Below are 16,600 nucleotides of genomic sequence, written 5' to 3' on the forward strand. Positions count from 1 at the left end.
CAGTGCTTACTCAGCATAATACACACACACAAACATCCCCTCATGTCTCACAGCACAGGGGCTGTTCCCGTCAATCGAAGATTCAATTAAACTGAGATCTGGCTCAGGTTTGCTTCTGGCAGATGAAAAGAGTGACAGTTAAATCAAAAAACGACTCTTGTAAAGACACTCAAGCCTTCTTAAATTTGCATTCTCACTGCTTTTACGGCATCAAGATATTAATAATGGTAGGTGAGAGCTGGGCTGGACAGTTTCTCCATTCTCTTGAGAACTGAAACTTTGGGTGTCTGTTGTCAAAGGCTATTTGTTTTCATGAGCCACAGAGGTCTGTGTGTTTAGTGAGAAGTCTTAGACCAAAATGTGTAGCTAATGTTAGCATAAACTAAAGAGAAGAGCGACATCTAGTGCTGGAACGTGATCATGCTGCTCTGTTGTATAGATAGATAGATAGATAGATAGATAGATAGATAGATAGATAGATAGATAGATAGATAGATAGATAGATAGATAGATAGATAGATAGATAGATAGATAGATAGATAGATAGATAGATAGATATCTTGCTTTTGAAAGATTACAAGCATTATTTATCTATGTGTATGTATATCACATAAACAGGTGAGGCAATCAGAAAAAGGCGTTGCAAAGCTGCCTTTAGCTACACTCCACAGAATGAAGATGAGCTAGAACTGAAGAGCGGAGATGTTATTGAGGTTCTGGGAGAGGTGAGTACTGCATGACCATCCTAGTCATGTTATAATTATTAATTTTTGCAAAGAGAACCTCTAATTTATTTGTAGTGCTTAAAACCACTTATTTGTGTTTTTGCTCGCTCAGGTGGAGGAGGGATGGTGGGAAGGCGTTCTCAATGGCAAATCTGGGTTGTTCCCCTCAAACTTCACCAAGGAGCTGTTGGCCGAGGCTGAAGATCTGACCCCACAGGACGACACACGCAGCACACGAACCAGTCAGTCTGCACTGCATACTCACTTGACCACTAAAACTGCTTCCCAGTCTTACTAACGACATGCCTGAGAAGATTTCCAGACATTCAGGCCAAGATAAAATAGGATGGGATTTGTTTTGGAGCATATTTTTCTTTTTATTGAAGACATATTGTCTTGTTAAAGTGGTAAAGCAGAAAGCTGGCAGATGGCGAAACATGAACTTTTCATCCTATCAAATATGACATTGTGATTCGCACCATTAGGCAAGCGGCTCCCACAGTCATTTGCGAGTGTTGTGATGTTACAGAGTGAAATGAGGTTAAGTGTGGAGGAATCTCCACCTCCTCCCTACGGCTGATGAAGTCATTTGGATGCGTCGTGAAACACTTTTAATACATGGAACAAATGCATCCAGATACTTATAAACTGTACAAAATAAATAGCCACGTCTAACTAATTATGTCACAATCATTTTTAACCATTCACTTCCTCGCATGCTTTTAAGCAATTACAAGTGTTTAATTCAGTTCAATTCAAAACACTTGCTAAAAAAATATGAAATTATTTTACTTGTTAAGTTGCATGGTATGTGACCATTAACTGGCAACAGAGAACTGTGAATGTGCAAATTAGTTTTTTTAAATGATTGAAACATTAACTTAAATTCTCAGGAGGCACTTAACTAAGTATTTTAGGTCAAATGGGTTCCGCTGACAAAAAAATGGAGAATCCCTAGCCTAATAAATAAAAAAAATTGTACTTTTATTTTAATTAATATTATTTGCAATGCTGTTGAATAGTATGGGTAATTTAGGTTTTTGAAATATTTCTCTTATGGCAAAACCCAGAAATTATTCTAATATGTTGATTTGATGCTGAAGAAATCATTATTTGTAGTAATGTTTTTCATACAGGATTTTTTTTTGTCAATGATTAATGAATTAAAAAGAACAAAAAAAAATGTATAGATGTTTTTAACAATATTAATGTCTTTACTGTTACTTTTGATAATTTTAATGCTTCCTTGCTTAATAAAAGTTTATTTCATTAAAAATAATTTTACTGTACCCAGAATTTTGAACAGTAGTGAATATTGATATAGAGTTATTATTTATATGATTATTTTTCATATAAATTACTGTTTATTACCATATTCTTTTAAGCTGTAACATTGAACCCATAATACCAATATCAGAAATTTTCCACAAAGTCAGTTTCAGTGTCACAGCTAAAATTAATTTCCAATGGTCCCAATCAATTATCGCTGACCTACTGAGCTTTTACTATTGCGACAGCCCTACACAGCACTCTTGGCAAGGACAGATGGACTCTTAACTGTTTAGCTGTGAATTATGCTGCATGCAAAGGCTGCATGCAAATACTCAAGTCCTCCTTTGAAACGTGTTTGTGTATCTGCAGGTATAAAGGACAGCACGGGCTCAGAGAGTGATGGCGGCGACTCCAGTAGTTTACGCTCTGATACTGGCAGTGTGTCCTCCAACTCTGGGATTCAGCCTAAAAAGGTTCGGGGCTTCGGCTTCGGGGACATCTTCAAAGACCAGCCCATCAAGCTCCGCCCACGATCCATGGACATGGACAGTGAGGGAGAAAAGGTGAGTTTGTATTACTGGAGTCTCTGTATTTTAATGAAGCAAATTGTATGTGCGTTTCTTGGATTTTACGACTTTGTAATTACAGTCAGGCCGTCTCTATCTTGGTCCCCTGCGTTTACTCTGCCTTGGGCCCCACAGTAACTTGTTCATTAAAACCTTCCCGTCTTCCTGTCCCACTGAGAGCGGCACACATCCCTTTGCTCATTTCCTCTTGTCTCTATCCATTGTTAGCTCTCATTATTAGGTCCACATTTAATTTATGTCTTTCATTTCTTTTTCAAACATCATTTTATTGATTGTTTTGGGTTTGTGTTATTGTGCAAAATTTGGTGCGTGTCTGTCTTTTTTTGAGTTCTTGCTCAGAGTTGCAAATCAGTGTGGTTAGGAAGTCAGTGGCTATGTGTGAAATAGCAAGGTAGCTTCTGCAGTATATAGTTTGTACCAAATGCATGTGATTTGCTTTAAGAATGCACAAAATTGGTATATTATCAGTTATTGATTTCTTTAAACTTATCTGTATCGCTTGATTTGGGATAATTAATTATGCATGCTAATTTCCTCAATCTTTGTGAGTCTTTAAAAGCAACCAACAATCTTCAAAATATCTTCTTTGTGTGTGTGAGCAGGATGCAGGAGAATAAAATGATTCACGAGACTCCCGCAAAATAGAAATATCTAAACATAAAATACCTAAAAACAAATAAATTGCTATATATATATTGCACAAATGCAACAAGAAACAATCAGAAAAGTAACTTGATTTCTTGAACGTGAAGGTCATTTAATTACATTTTCAGAGTAACTTGCCCAACACTGGTAGGAAGATGACACACAAATAGCTGATCTGGCACTCTCGGTCACTTAAAAAGGAAGTTTTTATCAAAGAGGTGTTTATGGGACATCTTCCGCACTTTGTGTCTCTTTGTTTAGTCCGAAAGAGAAAGAAATCTCTCCAGATCATCTCTGAATATCTATTATAATATATTCTAGCTTAACTCTTCTACCTGTTACATACAGGTAACAGACAATAGTAGGTAAGAGACAATTTTCTATTTTACAAGGCAAGTGATCAATGCAATATAGAAATCCAATGTCCTTTAAAAGCTGTAGGTTTACCCATATACAAATTTACCACACCCTGACATGGCTCTCTTTCCATATCCACCCCTCTCCTCCTCTCTTCCTCTCTCTCTCTGAGTGGTTTCCTGACTTTAGGGCTGTTTTAAAGCAGAAGTAGGGCTTGTAAGACTGTAAGAGACTGTCATGACTCAGGGGGAGTGAACTGAAAGCTTGTTGGAGGTTCCTGTTGCAGGCAGGATTTGCGCACACAGATGTAGGTATCAACACCAGCCATTTCTGAAGGATTGTTTTGTCGCTTTGCGAAAAGGTAAATATTAAATGATCTATTTTTATCTGCATCGCCCTCTCTATCCATTCGTCTTTCTATGCTAATGATGCAAAACTGGCTAAAAGTGAGCTGTTAAACGACGACCGAGATGTGTTTCCTTTCATGTGGCTGTAATTTGGGCTTTGAGACACAGCATTATGGGTGTTCTGAGGGTGGAAGTCACCGTAGGGTCTTCACAGTGATGTCATGAGGCCTTTGAGAAGAGCAGTGCAGCCAGATGTTGTAATGATGTTCTTATTATGGCGTTTAAACATTTGGCTGCCACATGGTGCTTGTTAGTCCGACTCCATCATGACTGCTTTAAATGAGAGGAAAAGGAAGAGAGGGAGAAGGAGGAAGAGAGGGGTGAGGTTTTTACTTCAGCGAACACAGCAAATGTGTGTGTGTGTGTGTGTGTGTGTGTGTGTGTGTGTTAAAGCCACATTGGGAGCGTGGGATGTTAAAGAGCTTGTTGTATGTCGGGTTGGATTGATTTCTTGCCATGTTTGTGGAAGGACTGTGGCTCCCCTGCCGGAAAGAGGCCAGATAAACAGAGCCAAATGGACAGAACGCTATTCACACACGTTTTCAATGTTTGAATTCACTGGGCCCAGGGTCAGTACTTGTAGTTGCCCTCATTGATGACATTAACTTATCATTAGACATCATTATTATTTTTCGATATGAAATGAGTTAGTATATTTACATGTTTATCATTTTTAAAATGTTAACATGTTATCGTGTTAATGCATTAATTGATCAACACTAGAATTATTTTATTGTGCATTAACGCAGTGTTTTTTATTTTTATTTTACATTTTATTACTATTATTATTTTAAAAGTATGTTGCTTACTGGCTCTGAATACACATACAGACAAATCACGGGTCACAGGTGGGGTGGGTTGTTGATCAGTACTGGCTTGGGATTGCTTTCATTATGCGTCTCAACCAATGAGAGCATTTGGGGTGGGCCTAAGACTGCAGCAGTGCTCACATGAAGCACTCACGACTACATAAGGGAAATAGGAAGTTTCCGATAGCAGAGAAGCGCTCTCGTTCATCACAGTGGAGTGCATTGTTTATTTTATTTAGTTTGGGACACGGTAACACATGGCCCTATATATTGCACTACAGATCTATCACTTTTGCCACTCAGAAATGTTCATGCAATCATGCAGCACATATAAGTTCCGCGCTCCAGCATGGTAAGTGCTCACTATCAGTGATCTGTATGTAACTGAACGGCGCTCTGGTTCACCTCTTCCAAATGAGTCAGGTATGGCTAAACGAACCGTACCTGAGCGCGACACGGCGTGATTACACTAGTCAAACGAAACAGGCTTTGGGGGTCAAACGCGCTTGGGCACGGTTATGATTGCCTAGTGTGAGTACAACAGTAATTACAGCAGTAATTTTAAATGAGAAAAGTGTTCAAAACACAGTACTTTTGAATGCATTGAGTTTTCTTCATAACTATGCAATTAATCACGATAAATTGCAAGAAATTAAGCGATTTATCGTGATTAAAAAATGTAATCATTGCTCAGCACTAATATATATATATATATATATATATATATTTATATATATATATATATTTAGTGTGTGTGTGTGTGTATAAAATTTATAATTTTATAAGTAATATATATATGTATATTTATATTATGTAGAATATTATGTCTGAAATGTCTAATATAAATATATATTTATATTTTTAAAATTACTGTTTAAAAGTTTACACAATATTTCTGTTTCAAATTAATGCTTCTCTATTGTATTTACAAAAATATGAAGGAGCACAACTGTTTTCAGCATCGATAATAATAAGAAATGTTTCTTAGGTAGAAAATCAGTATATTACAATGATTCCTGATGATTCATGTGACACTGAGGACTTGAGTAACGATGCGGAAAATTCAGATTCGCATTTAAGGAATAAATTATATTCTAAAGTTATTTAAAGTTATTTTAAATTACAACAACATTTCAGAATATTACTTTTATTTTTTTTATATATTACCTTTTACATTTTTAATGTTTTTTTTTTATTTCACTGACCCTAAACTTTGGAACAGTAGTGCTTATAAATTATCATTGTAGTATTTTACATATTATTTTATTCTCCCTAGCATCAAATGGTGAAGAAAGCCGCTTCAGCTGTTCCCCAGGAAACCATGAAGGCGGAGCCTGAGAGTAAGGCCAAAGGTAACAGGATTAGATTACACTCAGCTGTGGATTATTTAAATGCTTAAATTGTTTATGTAGTCAAATAGTAGGCAGATACAACAATTGGTGCTTGATGTGACATTGTGACTGTGAAAATTCATATTACAGCAAAGGAGTTTTGCAAAGTCATTTTCCCGTATGAAGCTCAGAACCAAGATGAGCTGTCAATCAAAGAGGGAGACATTGTTACGATTATTAATAAGGTGAGTTTGGTGATTACAACTCAAAGATTGTACTAAAAAAAAAAAAGTCAACTGTTAAATAATTATATTTTATTCATTTTTAATGAAAATAATTAAATCTCATATGAGATCCAAAAATCCTCTTCAGATAACTTTACAGTATACTATACATCAAATATATTCTAATGACCATTTATACATTCACATCACGTCTGGGCTTTTTAGAACACAAACAGACTGATGAAATGTGTTTTCGCTGTGTGTAGGAGTGTGCAGACGCTGGTTGGTGGCTTGGAGAGCTAAACGGCAAACAGGGAGTGTTTCCAGACAACTTTGTGAAGCTATTCATTCCTGAGGTAGAAAAAGAGGTGAGATCTTCTTGTTTTTCTCTAGCTGACACACTTCAGCTGTTTCCAATGGGGAGCTCCCATCCTTATGACAGCGGGCCTCAGTCTCTGAGTGAAGGCAGAGCTGTGGTGAAACAAACACACACACACATACACACGCGCACACACACGCTTCCCTCTGCCCTGTACCTTTGACTCCCTCTTCACCCTTTGCCTGATGTAGTTGCATGTCCTTTGACGTTATAGTAGGGCTGTCGCGATAACGGCAATATTGTAATACCACGCTATTCACAAGCAAACCGCAGAGGAAAGATAGCAACCGCAGAAACCGCGGCAACCGCAGTGTTCAGTTTTTTTTTGTTTTTTGTTTTTTTTAATGAGGCTGTGGCCTTCTTGTTTTTTCAATTCGTCACTGTGCATTCAATGTTAATTAATGATACACTATGGTTACGACTGTAATTTTCTCGCGAGCCGTTGTAGCTTTATGGTGCTTCGTTTGTTTTGAATAGGCCGGCTGAAACGATGGGAGGCGCTCGATCTCGTCCCAAAACCTAATGTCGCCAGTATGGGAACATTTTGGCTTTCAAGCCAATGAAAAGTGCGAGCCAGCAAATATAGATGAGGCAATATGCAAAATTTGCTGCAAAAAGGTTCCTGTGACGCGGCAATACATCTAATTTGAGGTCATCGGGACATTCTAAAACGCTTAACGGGAAAAACGCTTAACGTGGTTTAATGTACTAATACAGTGATATTAACAGACCAAACTCACTAAACATCATATTAATAAAGTATATTATCTACAAAAAATCTGATGATCCCTGAATATGAATTCAACGCGTTTAATAACACGTTAAGCCTTTTCCTCTCATAGAAAACCATAAGGCTTAACGTGTTATTACACGCATTGAATTCATATTCAGGGATCATCTGTTTTTTTGTTTTTTTTGTACATCGTATACTTTATTAGTATAATGTTTAGTGAGTTTGGTTTTTAAAAATCACTGTCTTAGTACATTAAGCCACAATAAGCGTTTTCTTATAACGGTTTTCTATGGGAGGAAAAGGCTTTAAAAATTATTGGAAAATGCATGTTCTTGTTGCTGTTTGGCATTTAACAATAAACAAAAATGTTTTAAAACTTGTCCCTCTGTCAGTTAAAAAAGCAACAATATATGCTACATAACTCAACGATAGAGCTTTGTATGCAGCAAAATCAGGATAAATTAGGTATGTAAAAAAAAAAAAACAGCGGTAATACCGCATATCGTGCTATTGAGCAACCCATGACAACCGCAGGGGAAATTTCTTAACCGCGACAGCCTACGTTATAGTACTAGTTTGGCCTGAAGGGATTGTGTTTTTCATAGGACAATGTGTATGGTTAACTGTATGTGTTTTAGTGTGAGTTGAACTGTGTTTTAATAAATGCATGCGGTGTTTTAATAGGTGTACTGTTTGTTTTAACTGTGTCTGTGCTTACAGAGACCTAAGAAACCTCCTCCACCTGCAGCACCAACCACTAAACAGATCACAGGTAACAAATTCTTCTTCTTTCTGCGTTTTTTCTTTAAATCCTCTCAGTATGTAAGCTTACATGCCCATCTGTGACTGACTGATTGTTTACCTACTGTATGGTGATGTACACTACTGTTCAAAAGCTTGATTTATAATGTTTTTAAAGAAGTCTCTTATGCTCATTAAAGTTGCATTTATTTGATCAAATATACAGAAAAAAGGTAATATAGTGAAATATTATTGCAATTTCAAATAATGGTTTATATTAATATTATATTATAATTTATTATATATTAATGTTTACTCTTTGTGGAGGGCAAATCTATCAGCTGTCTGTTTAATGATCATTGGAATCTGTTCTCTGTGAATATGTGTAGGTGTAACCAGATAACCCAAAAATCTCTTAAAATATAAATAGACAAGAGTTCTTCAAAGCTTCCCGTCAGAGGTTTTGAAACTCCTCCCACATAATCTTCGTACTGATGTACCATGAAATGAGACTGAGAGACAAAGAGGGAACGCAGAGATCAGTCAGTAGTTCTATTTCCAACACTGGTATATTGAAAAGTGGTAGACATACAGACAGATATTTGATTCTTTTTGCATTATCAGTTTTTTTAAGTTAATATTGTTAAAATCGAATGTTTATGTAATTTCAGTGATGTGCTTACAATTAAATTGTTTAATTAAGCCAACTAATGAAAATACTTGTGTTTCCATCACAAATTAAATTATCAGAATTACAATTTGAGTAAAAAGTTGAATTGTAGCACACTAACTAGAGCTGTCACATTGATTAATCACGATTAATAACATCTAAAATAAGTTTGTGTTCACATAATATATGCATATGTAATCTGTATATTTAAATATACAAATACACACACATGAGTGTATAAATTTAAGAATATATAAATTTCATTATATATTCATTTGTATATTATTTTTTATTATATAAATATATATTGCATATATTTCAAAAATATATGCATGTATGTGCATGTATTTATCTAAGAAATATATATTGTAGTGCTATCAAGCGATTAATTGTGAATAATGTTTATATAATATATGAGTGTGTACTGTGTATATTTATTATGTATATCTAATAACAAACACATGCATGTTTATATTTAAGAAAGATTTTATGTTCATATATTAAATATATTTATATATAATAGAAAATATGAATATATAAATGTATAAACGTAAATATTTTCAAAATGTATACTGTATGTGTGTATTTATTTATACATAATAAATATACACACTACGCATATATTATGTAAACAAAAACTTTTCTTTTGGATGCATTTGCTTGCAATTAATCAATTTGACCGCCATCTCAGCCATGTAAAACAGTTATGTAATCATGTTTCAAGTATAATATAATATAATAGTTTTTTAAAACCTCTTTTAAACCGCATTGCATTGTGGGAAACAGTGGATATCTCAAGCTGTATCAAAAACATTTTTTTTTAAACCTGATTATACTCTCCAGCATGATTTTGGATGATCCCAAAAATATCAGCAAGAACACCTGATTATCAGTACTAAGAGCCACTTGATCAATAAATAAATAATTATAAATGATAAATAAAAGTTCATTAGTGCCCTATAAACAGTGCAGAATATTTTTCTTCATTTTAGATTATGTTTGTTTTATATATGTTCAGTGTGGTAGCATACCTATGCATTTTAACATGTTTTCGGTGTCATTTTTAGCTCAAAGCTTAAGTAATGAGTCAGCTGTGCCCCGTTGAACCCTCATATTATGTGTATTGATCCCCAGACAAAAAGACAGAGGCTAAAAAGGTTCCACCAGAGCGGCCTGAATCTCTCCCACACAGAGCTGAGGAGAAAGGTAGGTAACGTCTCTCTCAACTGTTTTAAACTGCTTTGGTCAACTCTAATTCTGTGACTCTGACCTTCTACTACAGCAAAACCTATAGCTCTGTGCTGCCCTTCTCTAAAATGGTTACTGCTTGTGTGTTTTCAAAGACTTCTTGTTTCTCTGATGTAGACTAATAAAAATGCTGCAATTACATTTTCCCTCTCTGCTTTAACAAATCCTCTCTTAGTTTCCTGTAAACAAACTTGGATGACTTTTTATGCCCTTTAATAACGATGATGATGATTGCATGTAGGAGAGGAGTCGAAGCTGGGTGAGACTGCAAAGCCGTCCTTCCCAGTTGTCCTCCCAAAGAAGCCTCTCCCTCCGAAAAACAACAACTCATTGAATCGACCGTCATCCCTGCCACCCAAACGCCCAGACAGACCCGAGAGACCAGCTGTGCCCAATATACCGTCAGTCTCACATTCAAACAAACACATATATCAGCATCACCAATACTAGATTACAGAACACACACATTCGCAAAGTAACAAGATTCTTAGCCCATTGTATACAACTATAAATATCTATAATAACGGTGAATTACTTCTTTTTGAATGTTTGGTGAGGTGTTTTTGGAGACTTCTGGTTGATGCAAGTGATTGTAAACTTTATACTGACCCATAGTGGTTTTTCTTCAAAAGTGCATTTTCCAGCCATGATTAATTTATTCATAAGCTAAAAGTGTCTAATAATAGCAGGGTAATTGAGATAGCAGAGAAGGCAATTACCTCATAATATGATCACATAATCACACACAAGTCATGATTAAATAAACCATGATGCATCATGATATCTTATCAAAATATCAGATGATATCATTCTTTTTTGATAGATGAATACAGAACAGATTTTATCAGCCACAAAGAAAGCTGATTTCAATTAGTGTGATGATAACAGACTTTTAACAGATGAATGTACACTAAATAATTAATAAAAATGACACCCTATTTTACATGACTGAATCTCAGAACAATTTCATTTCGGAATGGATTCATTTAGAACCATCCAAACATCATCTGTGCCGTAAATCCCAATGATTTAGTGAATCGTTTTGTTTTTTGAATGGATTCTTTAAGAATCATCCGACCTGCATCTGTGCAGCAAATGGATTCATTTCGAAATGAACCAAATGACTTCTGTGCAGTGAAACAATTAATAGTTTAACTGTTCAATTGATTTATTTAGAACCATCAGACTTCCAGTTCTACATATTAGAAATTCTCTCCATCTCTTATCACATTATTTCTCAGTAATTTTCATGTTTTAATAAAGCTCATTCTGGTTTAAATCTCTTTTGTACAGATGTGACAGTCCAAAGTGTGACGGCAGTGGTGTGGCAGCTGACCGAGGCTCTGCAGACAAATCCTTAGATATCGGTGAGTCCCTGTCCAGTGCTGCATTTCAATCCACAATAACCCTGTCATTACTTATAAGGCTTCTATTTATCCATATCTAATCAGATTACAACAGCTGTCTGTCCATCTCACTTCATTCACTTCCATTCTGGAGATGTGTGATTACAGTCTGGCGTTTTTTCCTGTGTTCGTGATTCATATGCATGTGATATATATGTGGTCCTGTGTGTCTATGTGTATTGTGATTGTGTGACGCTTGGCTGAAGATGTAGAAGACTTCGACTCCGTCATCTCATCCACAGAGAAGCTGAACCACCCGACCGCGTCACGGCCCCGTGTAACGGACCGAAGGCCACGATCGCAGGTTTTCACTTCTGTGAGTAAACCAGATACTATTTTATATAATTACTATTACTATTTTATAAAATTAATATAATTTTATTTTGAAAATTTTATAATTTTGTTATATTTTTGCAATATTTATTCGTTTTTTTTTATGTCTATATAAAAAATTGGGGCTGCCCTCAACTAAAGATTTTTCTGGTTGACTAGTAGCCATTCATTTTTAGAATTTAGTTGACTATTAGTTGGACGTTTATTAATAAACCATATAAATCATAATAATTAGCCTTTTATTGCCTACATAGCCTAATAAGCACTCAAGCGGATAAATAAAGCTTACCACAGCGCACCAGCAGATATAATGATGTCTCCGTAGTAGTGGATGCACCTGTCTGCAGGTTTCATATGGAATACATATTACATAATATTTGAATGACTATAAGGCAAGAAACCTATATACAGAGTTTTGGTTTATTATTTTTTGATACACTCAAGTTCAACTATAAAAAGATTTAGACCGAGACGGCTGAAAGTGCATCCTGATTGCTTTATTTTACAAAAGCACACAAATAAGCGTAAAATAAGTTGTAAATAAGCCTTTACAGATTTAAAGGATGTATTACTTTTATCTGTATGACCAAAAATGAGGGAATATTTTAAGAGCAAGTAAGTGCACTGGCACCGCCATCTGTCATGAAGTAAAGTATACAACTTTTTAAGCTACTACACTCCACACAGCCAAATGAATAGCGCAAATTTTTCTAGGTTTACATTAGAATGAGCAGCTATGTAAAGTTGGAACTAAATGCATCTTTCAGACGAAAAGCCATATTTGAGGTTGATGAATGATAGGTGAGCATTTGGATGTCCTGACCAATGTACTGCATTAACACAAACACCAACCGTAAACGATCTGTCCGTCACTGAATGCATGCAACTTCGCCATATTCTCTGGAAATTCTTTTGTGCGACTAATAAAATTTTGGTCAACCAAGCCTCTTCTTGTCAACTATTAGGGGTAGCCCTACTAAAAATAGACATATGTATTATATATTTATTAATTTCTTTTAAATATGAATTAATATTTATTTATTTTATTTTAGTACATCAAGTTAAACTAAATGAAAATAAGAAGCATTTCTTTGGCAACAGTTTTTTTCTTTTTCTTTTATTTCAAATAAATAAAATAAACATAGTCAACATTTGAAGTGGATCAAAACCTTTCATCGAAGTTGTCCTAAAACCAAAACAATTGCTGTTCTTGTCAACAAAGGACAACTTTGAACTTTTTTGATCCACTTCAAATGTTTACTTCTGTATAATAACCCTACCACACAACTTAAACATGCTTGTTTGCTATTATTTTTAACCAATTAAAGTGTCAAATCAATCACATTTGGTTGTTTTCACACCTGTCAGATGCAATCAGCCGACAATTTCTCATAAATCTGTGACCCTTCAGGTGTTCAACGTAAATCCATCAGATATGATTGTGCTTTTTGCTATGTGTGAATGTCACATGGGCTTGCACCACTTCGCCTGTCTGTGGGTTATCTGGTCACGATCGTTTAAAAATCTCTCTCCTTCTTAGTCCTCTCTCTCTAGTCCTGACCTCCTGGACTCCCCATCTCCAGAGGAGGAGAGGAGAGACAAGGAGATGGGAAAGGAGGAGCAGGACTCATTCACTCCCAAAAGTCTTGACAACTCCAAGAAGATGCCCAAGGCAGTGCCAGTCATAACAGTAAGCCCCACCCCCTCCCAGTCACCCCACCCCCTGGCACCCTCCCCTCCTTTTGCATGCACATCCCTGTCCTACCACAAGGGAGCGCCCTAGTCAAACATTGTATGTAAAGTGATACAAAAAAGTATTACAAAAAAAAGTATTACATTTTAAATGTGTCTTAAAGGAATAATTCACCTAAAAATAAAAATTATGTCATGTTTTACTCACCTTCATGTCATTCCAAACTTGTATGACATTCTTTCTTTTGAAACCTCGAGTTACAATAGTTGAGAGTATGATTATAAACACAACAAAGCTGTAAAAGCCAACTATTGAGCAGTTGAATTTACCTGTTCGGCATGATGATCTTTAATGTCTCCCAACAACATCTGTAATCTCATTTATCCAAAAACCAATTGACTTCAGGCCGATAAAACCAGAAGTGCTCAGGTTTTGGCTTACTAAAATACATAATCCCTGCAGCTCTCTTTGTTGTTTTGGACCCCATTGACTTCTATTGGACAGCAGTTCTTCAAAATATATTATTTTGTATTTCACAGTACAAAGAATTTCAAACAGATTTGGAATGAAGTGATAATGAGTAATAATGTTTATGAGTTTAAATTTATGGGTGAACAATCCCTTTAAGTGTCCAAATACTTTATGGTGTATACTGTATATTTACACACACACAGAGACTGAGGCCCCGTGGAACGGCCTGAAATGGAAGATAAACAGAATAAATGTGATTTGATATGCTCTTGTTCTGATATCTCATGGGTGTTTTCCACAGGCTCCTGAAAAATCGTCTTTGCCCCCTAAGCCCAGTGCCCTTCCATCATCATCTGGGTCCGGAGGGGCTTCTCTCCACCAGGGCAGCGCTGGTCTGCGGCCCCATTCCCCTTCTGTTGATGCCCGAGTAAAGAACGAACAGGGTTCCCCAACACTGGAAGAGCTCAGAGCACAATTACGAGACCTGAAAGGAGCTGTGGAGCTCATGAAGAGCCAGCACAAGTATGAACTGACGGGACAGGGGGTTAGATGAAAGACATAGTGAAGTTGAAGTGGAGGGAAGTTTAGAAGGAACTTAGATGTTGGAAGAACGATTTGATTTATTGATGTCTGGGAAATGTGTGTTAATTCTCAAATTTGTTTTCTCAGACAAGAAATCAAACAGCTGGTGAGTGAACTGGATGAGGAGAAGAGGATTCGCATATCACTGCAGGTAAGAAGGCATTATACTAGTCATCAACATAGCTCTAACCAGGTGCAACACCTTTTTATAGTAATTAAAACAATCTTAACCAGCCAAATATGTGTTGCTATTATTATTATTTTTATTTAAAAAAGGTATTATTATAAATATAATTATTAATAATAATATAATAGTAATAATAATAATAATATATTATTATTATTATTATTATTAAATATTTAATATTATTAATTTTGACACTTATTATTTTTATTTATTATTTAAATGTTATTATTTAATTTGAGTAATTCATTCATGTTAGGATATTGATATCATTAAGATATTCCCATCAATTTAAATTGAGCAATTACTGAATTTTTCCAATAAATGATTGGTCTTCATTACAGAAATCCTGAAAAAAAAACGTAATGTGGTTTTCACAAAAAAATTATGCAGCATTTTGTAAACATTTATAAAAATACTAAATGTTTCTTGAGCAGCAAATCAGCATATTAAACTGATTTCTAAAGGATCATGTGACACTGAAGACTGGCGTAATGATGCTGAAAATTCAGCTTTGCTATCACAGAAATAAATGACAGAAAACAGTTATTTTAAATATTATTTAAGTAAATCTGGCCCTTGTTCTCTTGATTCTAGAAACATTAAACAATCCTGCTGATATGTAATGTTTAGTATTTTTTATTTCGTTTCTATTTCCCGTGACCATGTTTAACAGGCCATTTCTTTGTTTTATGCTCTGTTTTAGATGGAAGTGGAGCAGATTAAGAAATCCCTGTCCAAATGAACTCAAGCGAGGTGAAGGGTCAGGCTGAGGTTCCACACCACAGGCCAATTAGATTGTGCCAAAAAAAGAACAACAATGTATCAGAACAATTGCTTAAAGAAAACAACTGTTTACCCCCATTCACTTGTACTCTTTCTGCTTTCGTTTTTTAAGTAGCTTTTTTTGCGTGTTATGCTCAGACTGGCCACTGACTCGCAGACCCGTTGCCCGGGTATGGCCTTACTGTGGGTCATGTGATTAAAGGGTGGTGATGACCCACACCTGGAGACAGGTGATAGCGGTCCACACGGGGATTGTCTGGTCTCCTGCACAACTGTGACACAGTTACCCCGTCATCACCCTCTCTGGTACTGCCTCTGAACGCTAGTCAGAGAACACATCAAATGAAGGAAAAACCAGTGTGTTTTACTTAAATACTGTTCACCTTAAGTTCTTTTCTTTTGACTTGGAGGCCTTCAGTTATTTTCATTATATGCAATGGTGCATTTAATTTCACACCCCTTGTGATCTCCACAGCAACCCCCACATTGAGGCCTTGTTTATTTGGAGCTTTCCAAACTCTTCTGTCTTTCCTATTTCTTTTACATTGGTGATGACAATGAGAAAACTCACGTTTTGTTTTCTTGACTCAGTTATTTCTTTAAAATCTTCTATATATTCTTTTATATTTTAATGTACTAAATGCAATTATGTGTGCAGATTTTATTAAAAAAGATTTAAAAAATTGTTGCAATGTTTCTTTTTTTATTGTAGATGGTTATGAACCTATTTGATGTCTTTCATATACAATACACACACACAAAGTGTGTTAAATTATTATTATTTCTTGTTCAAAATGCATTTTTTATAAATGAAATGAATACATTTAAGCAATTATGTAAGAAAATAACAGTGTCTTTAGTTTATAGAATTAATAATAATATTACCCTAATTAAATTATATATATATATATATATATATATATATATATATATAAAATTTAAGATAAGATAAACTTTATTGTCCCGAAGGAAATTTGTTTTAGACACACAGTATAGCTGCTGCTTAACACAATAACA

At 35.3% G+C, this 16,600-nt stretch overlaps 1 protein-coding gene across 4 annotated transcripts in view; it reads left to right on the top strand.

Moving 5' to 3' along the window:
- LOC132116172 (SH3 domain-containing kinase-binding protein 1-like) overlaps window positions 1-15,963 on the top strand; it is a 57,325-nt gene extending 41,362 nt beyond the window's left edge. For 2 of the 4 annotated variants that reach the window (XM_059524828.1, XM_059524829.1), the window contains exons 4-18: window positions 619-725; window positions 838-967; window positions 2,367-2,560; window positions 6,079-6,154; window positions 6,284-6,378; window positions 6,624-6,725; window positions 8,190-8,241; window positions 10,015-10,086; window positions 10,370-10,529; window positions 11,422-11,495; window positions 11,741-11,850; window positions 13,408-13,557; window positions 14,333-14,553; window positions 14,701-14,764; window positions 15,504-15,963. In XM_059524828.1, coding sequence (XP_059380811.1) covers window positions 619-725; window positions 838-967; window positions 2,367-2,560; window positions 6,079-6,154; window positions 6,284-6,378; window positions 6,624-6,725; window positions 8,190-8,241; window positions 10,015-10,086; window positions 10,370-10,529; window positions 11,422-11,495; window positions 11,741-11,850; window positions 13,408-13,557; window positions 14,333-14,553; window positions 14,701-14,764; window positions 15,504-15,542 — 1,646 coding nt within the window. In that variant the 3' untranslated portion in view covers window positions 15,543-15,963. The remainder of the gene's footprint in view (window positions 1-618; window positions 726-837; window positions 968-2,366; window positions 2,561-6,078; window positions 6,155-6,283; window positions 6,379-6,623; window positions 6,726-8,189; window positions 8,242-10,014; window positions 10,087-10,369; window positions 10,530-11,421; window positions 11,496-11,740; window positions 11,851-13,407; window positions 13,558-14,332; window positions 14,554-14,700; window positions 14,765-15,503) is intronic. The other 2 variants (XM_059524830.1, XM_059524831.1) reach the window with 2 other exon arrangements.
- The last annotated feature ends 637 nt before the right edge of the window (window positions 15,964-16,600 follow it).

Source organism: Carassius carassius, chromosome 35, assembly GCF_963082965.1.
Source record: "Carassius carassius chromosome 35, fCarCar2.1, whole genome shotgun sequence".
NCBI classification, from domain to species: Eukaryota; Metazoa; Chordata; class Actinopteri; order Cypriniformes; family Cyprinidae; genus Carassius; species Carassius carassius.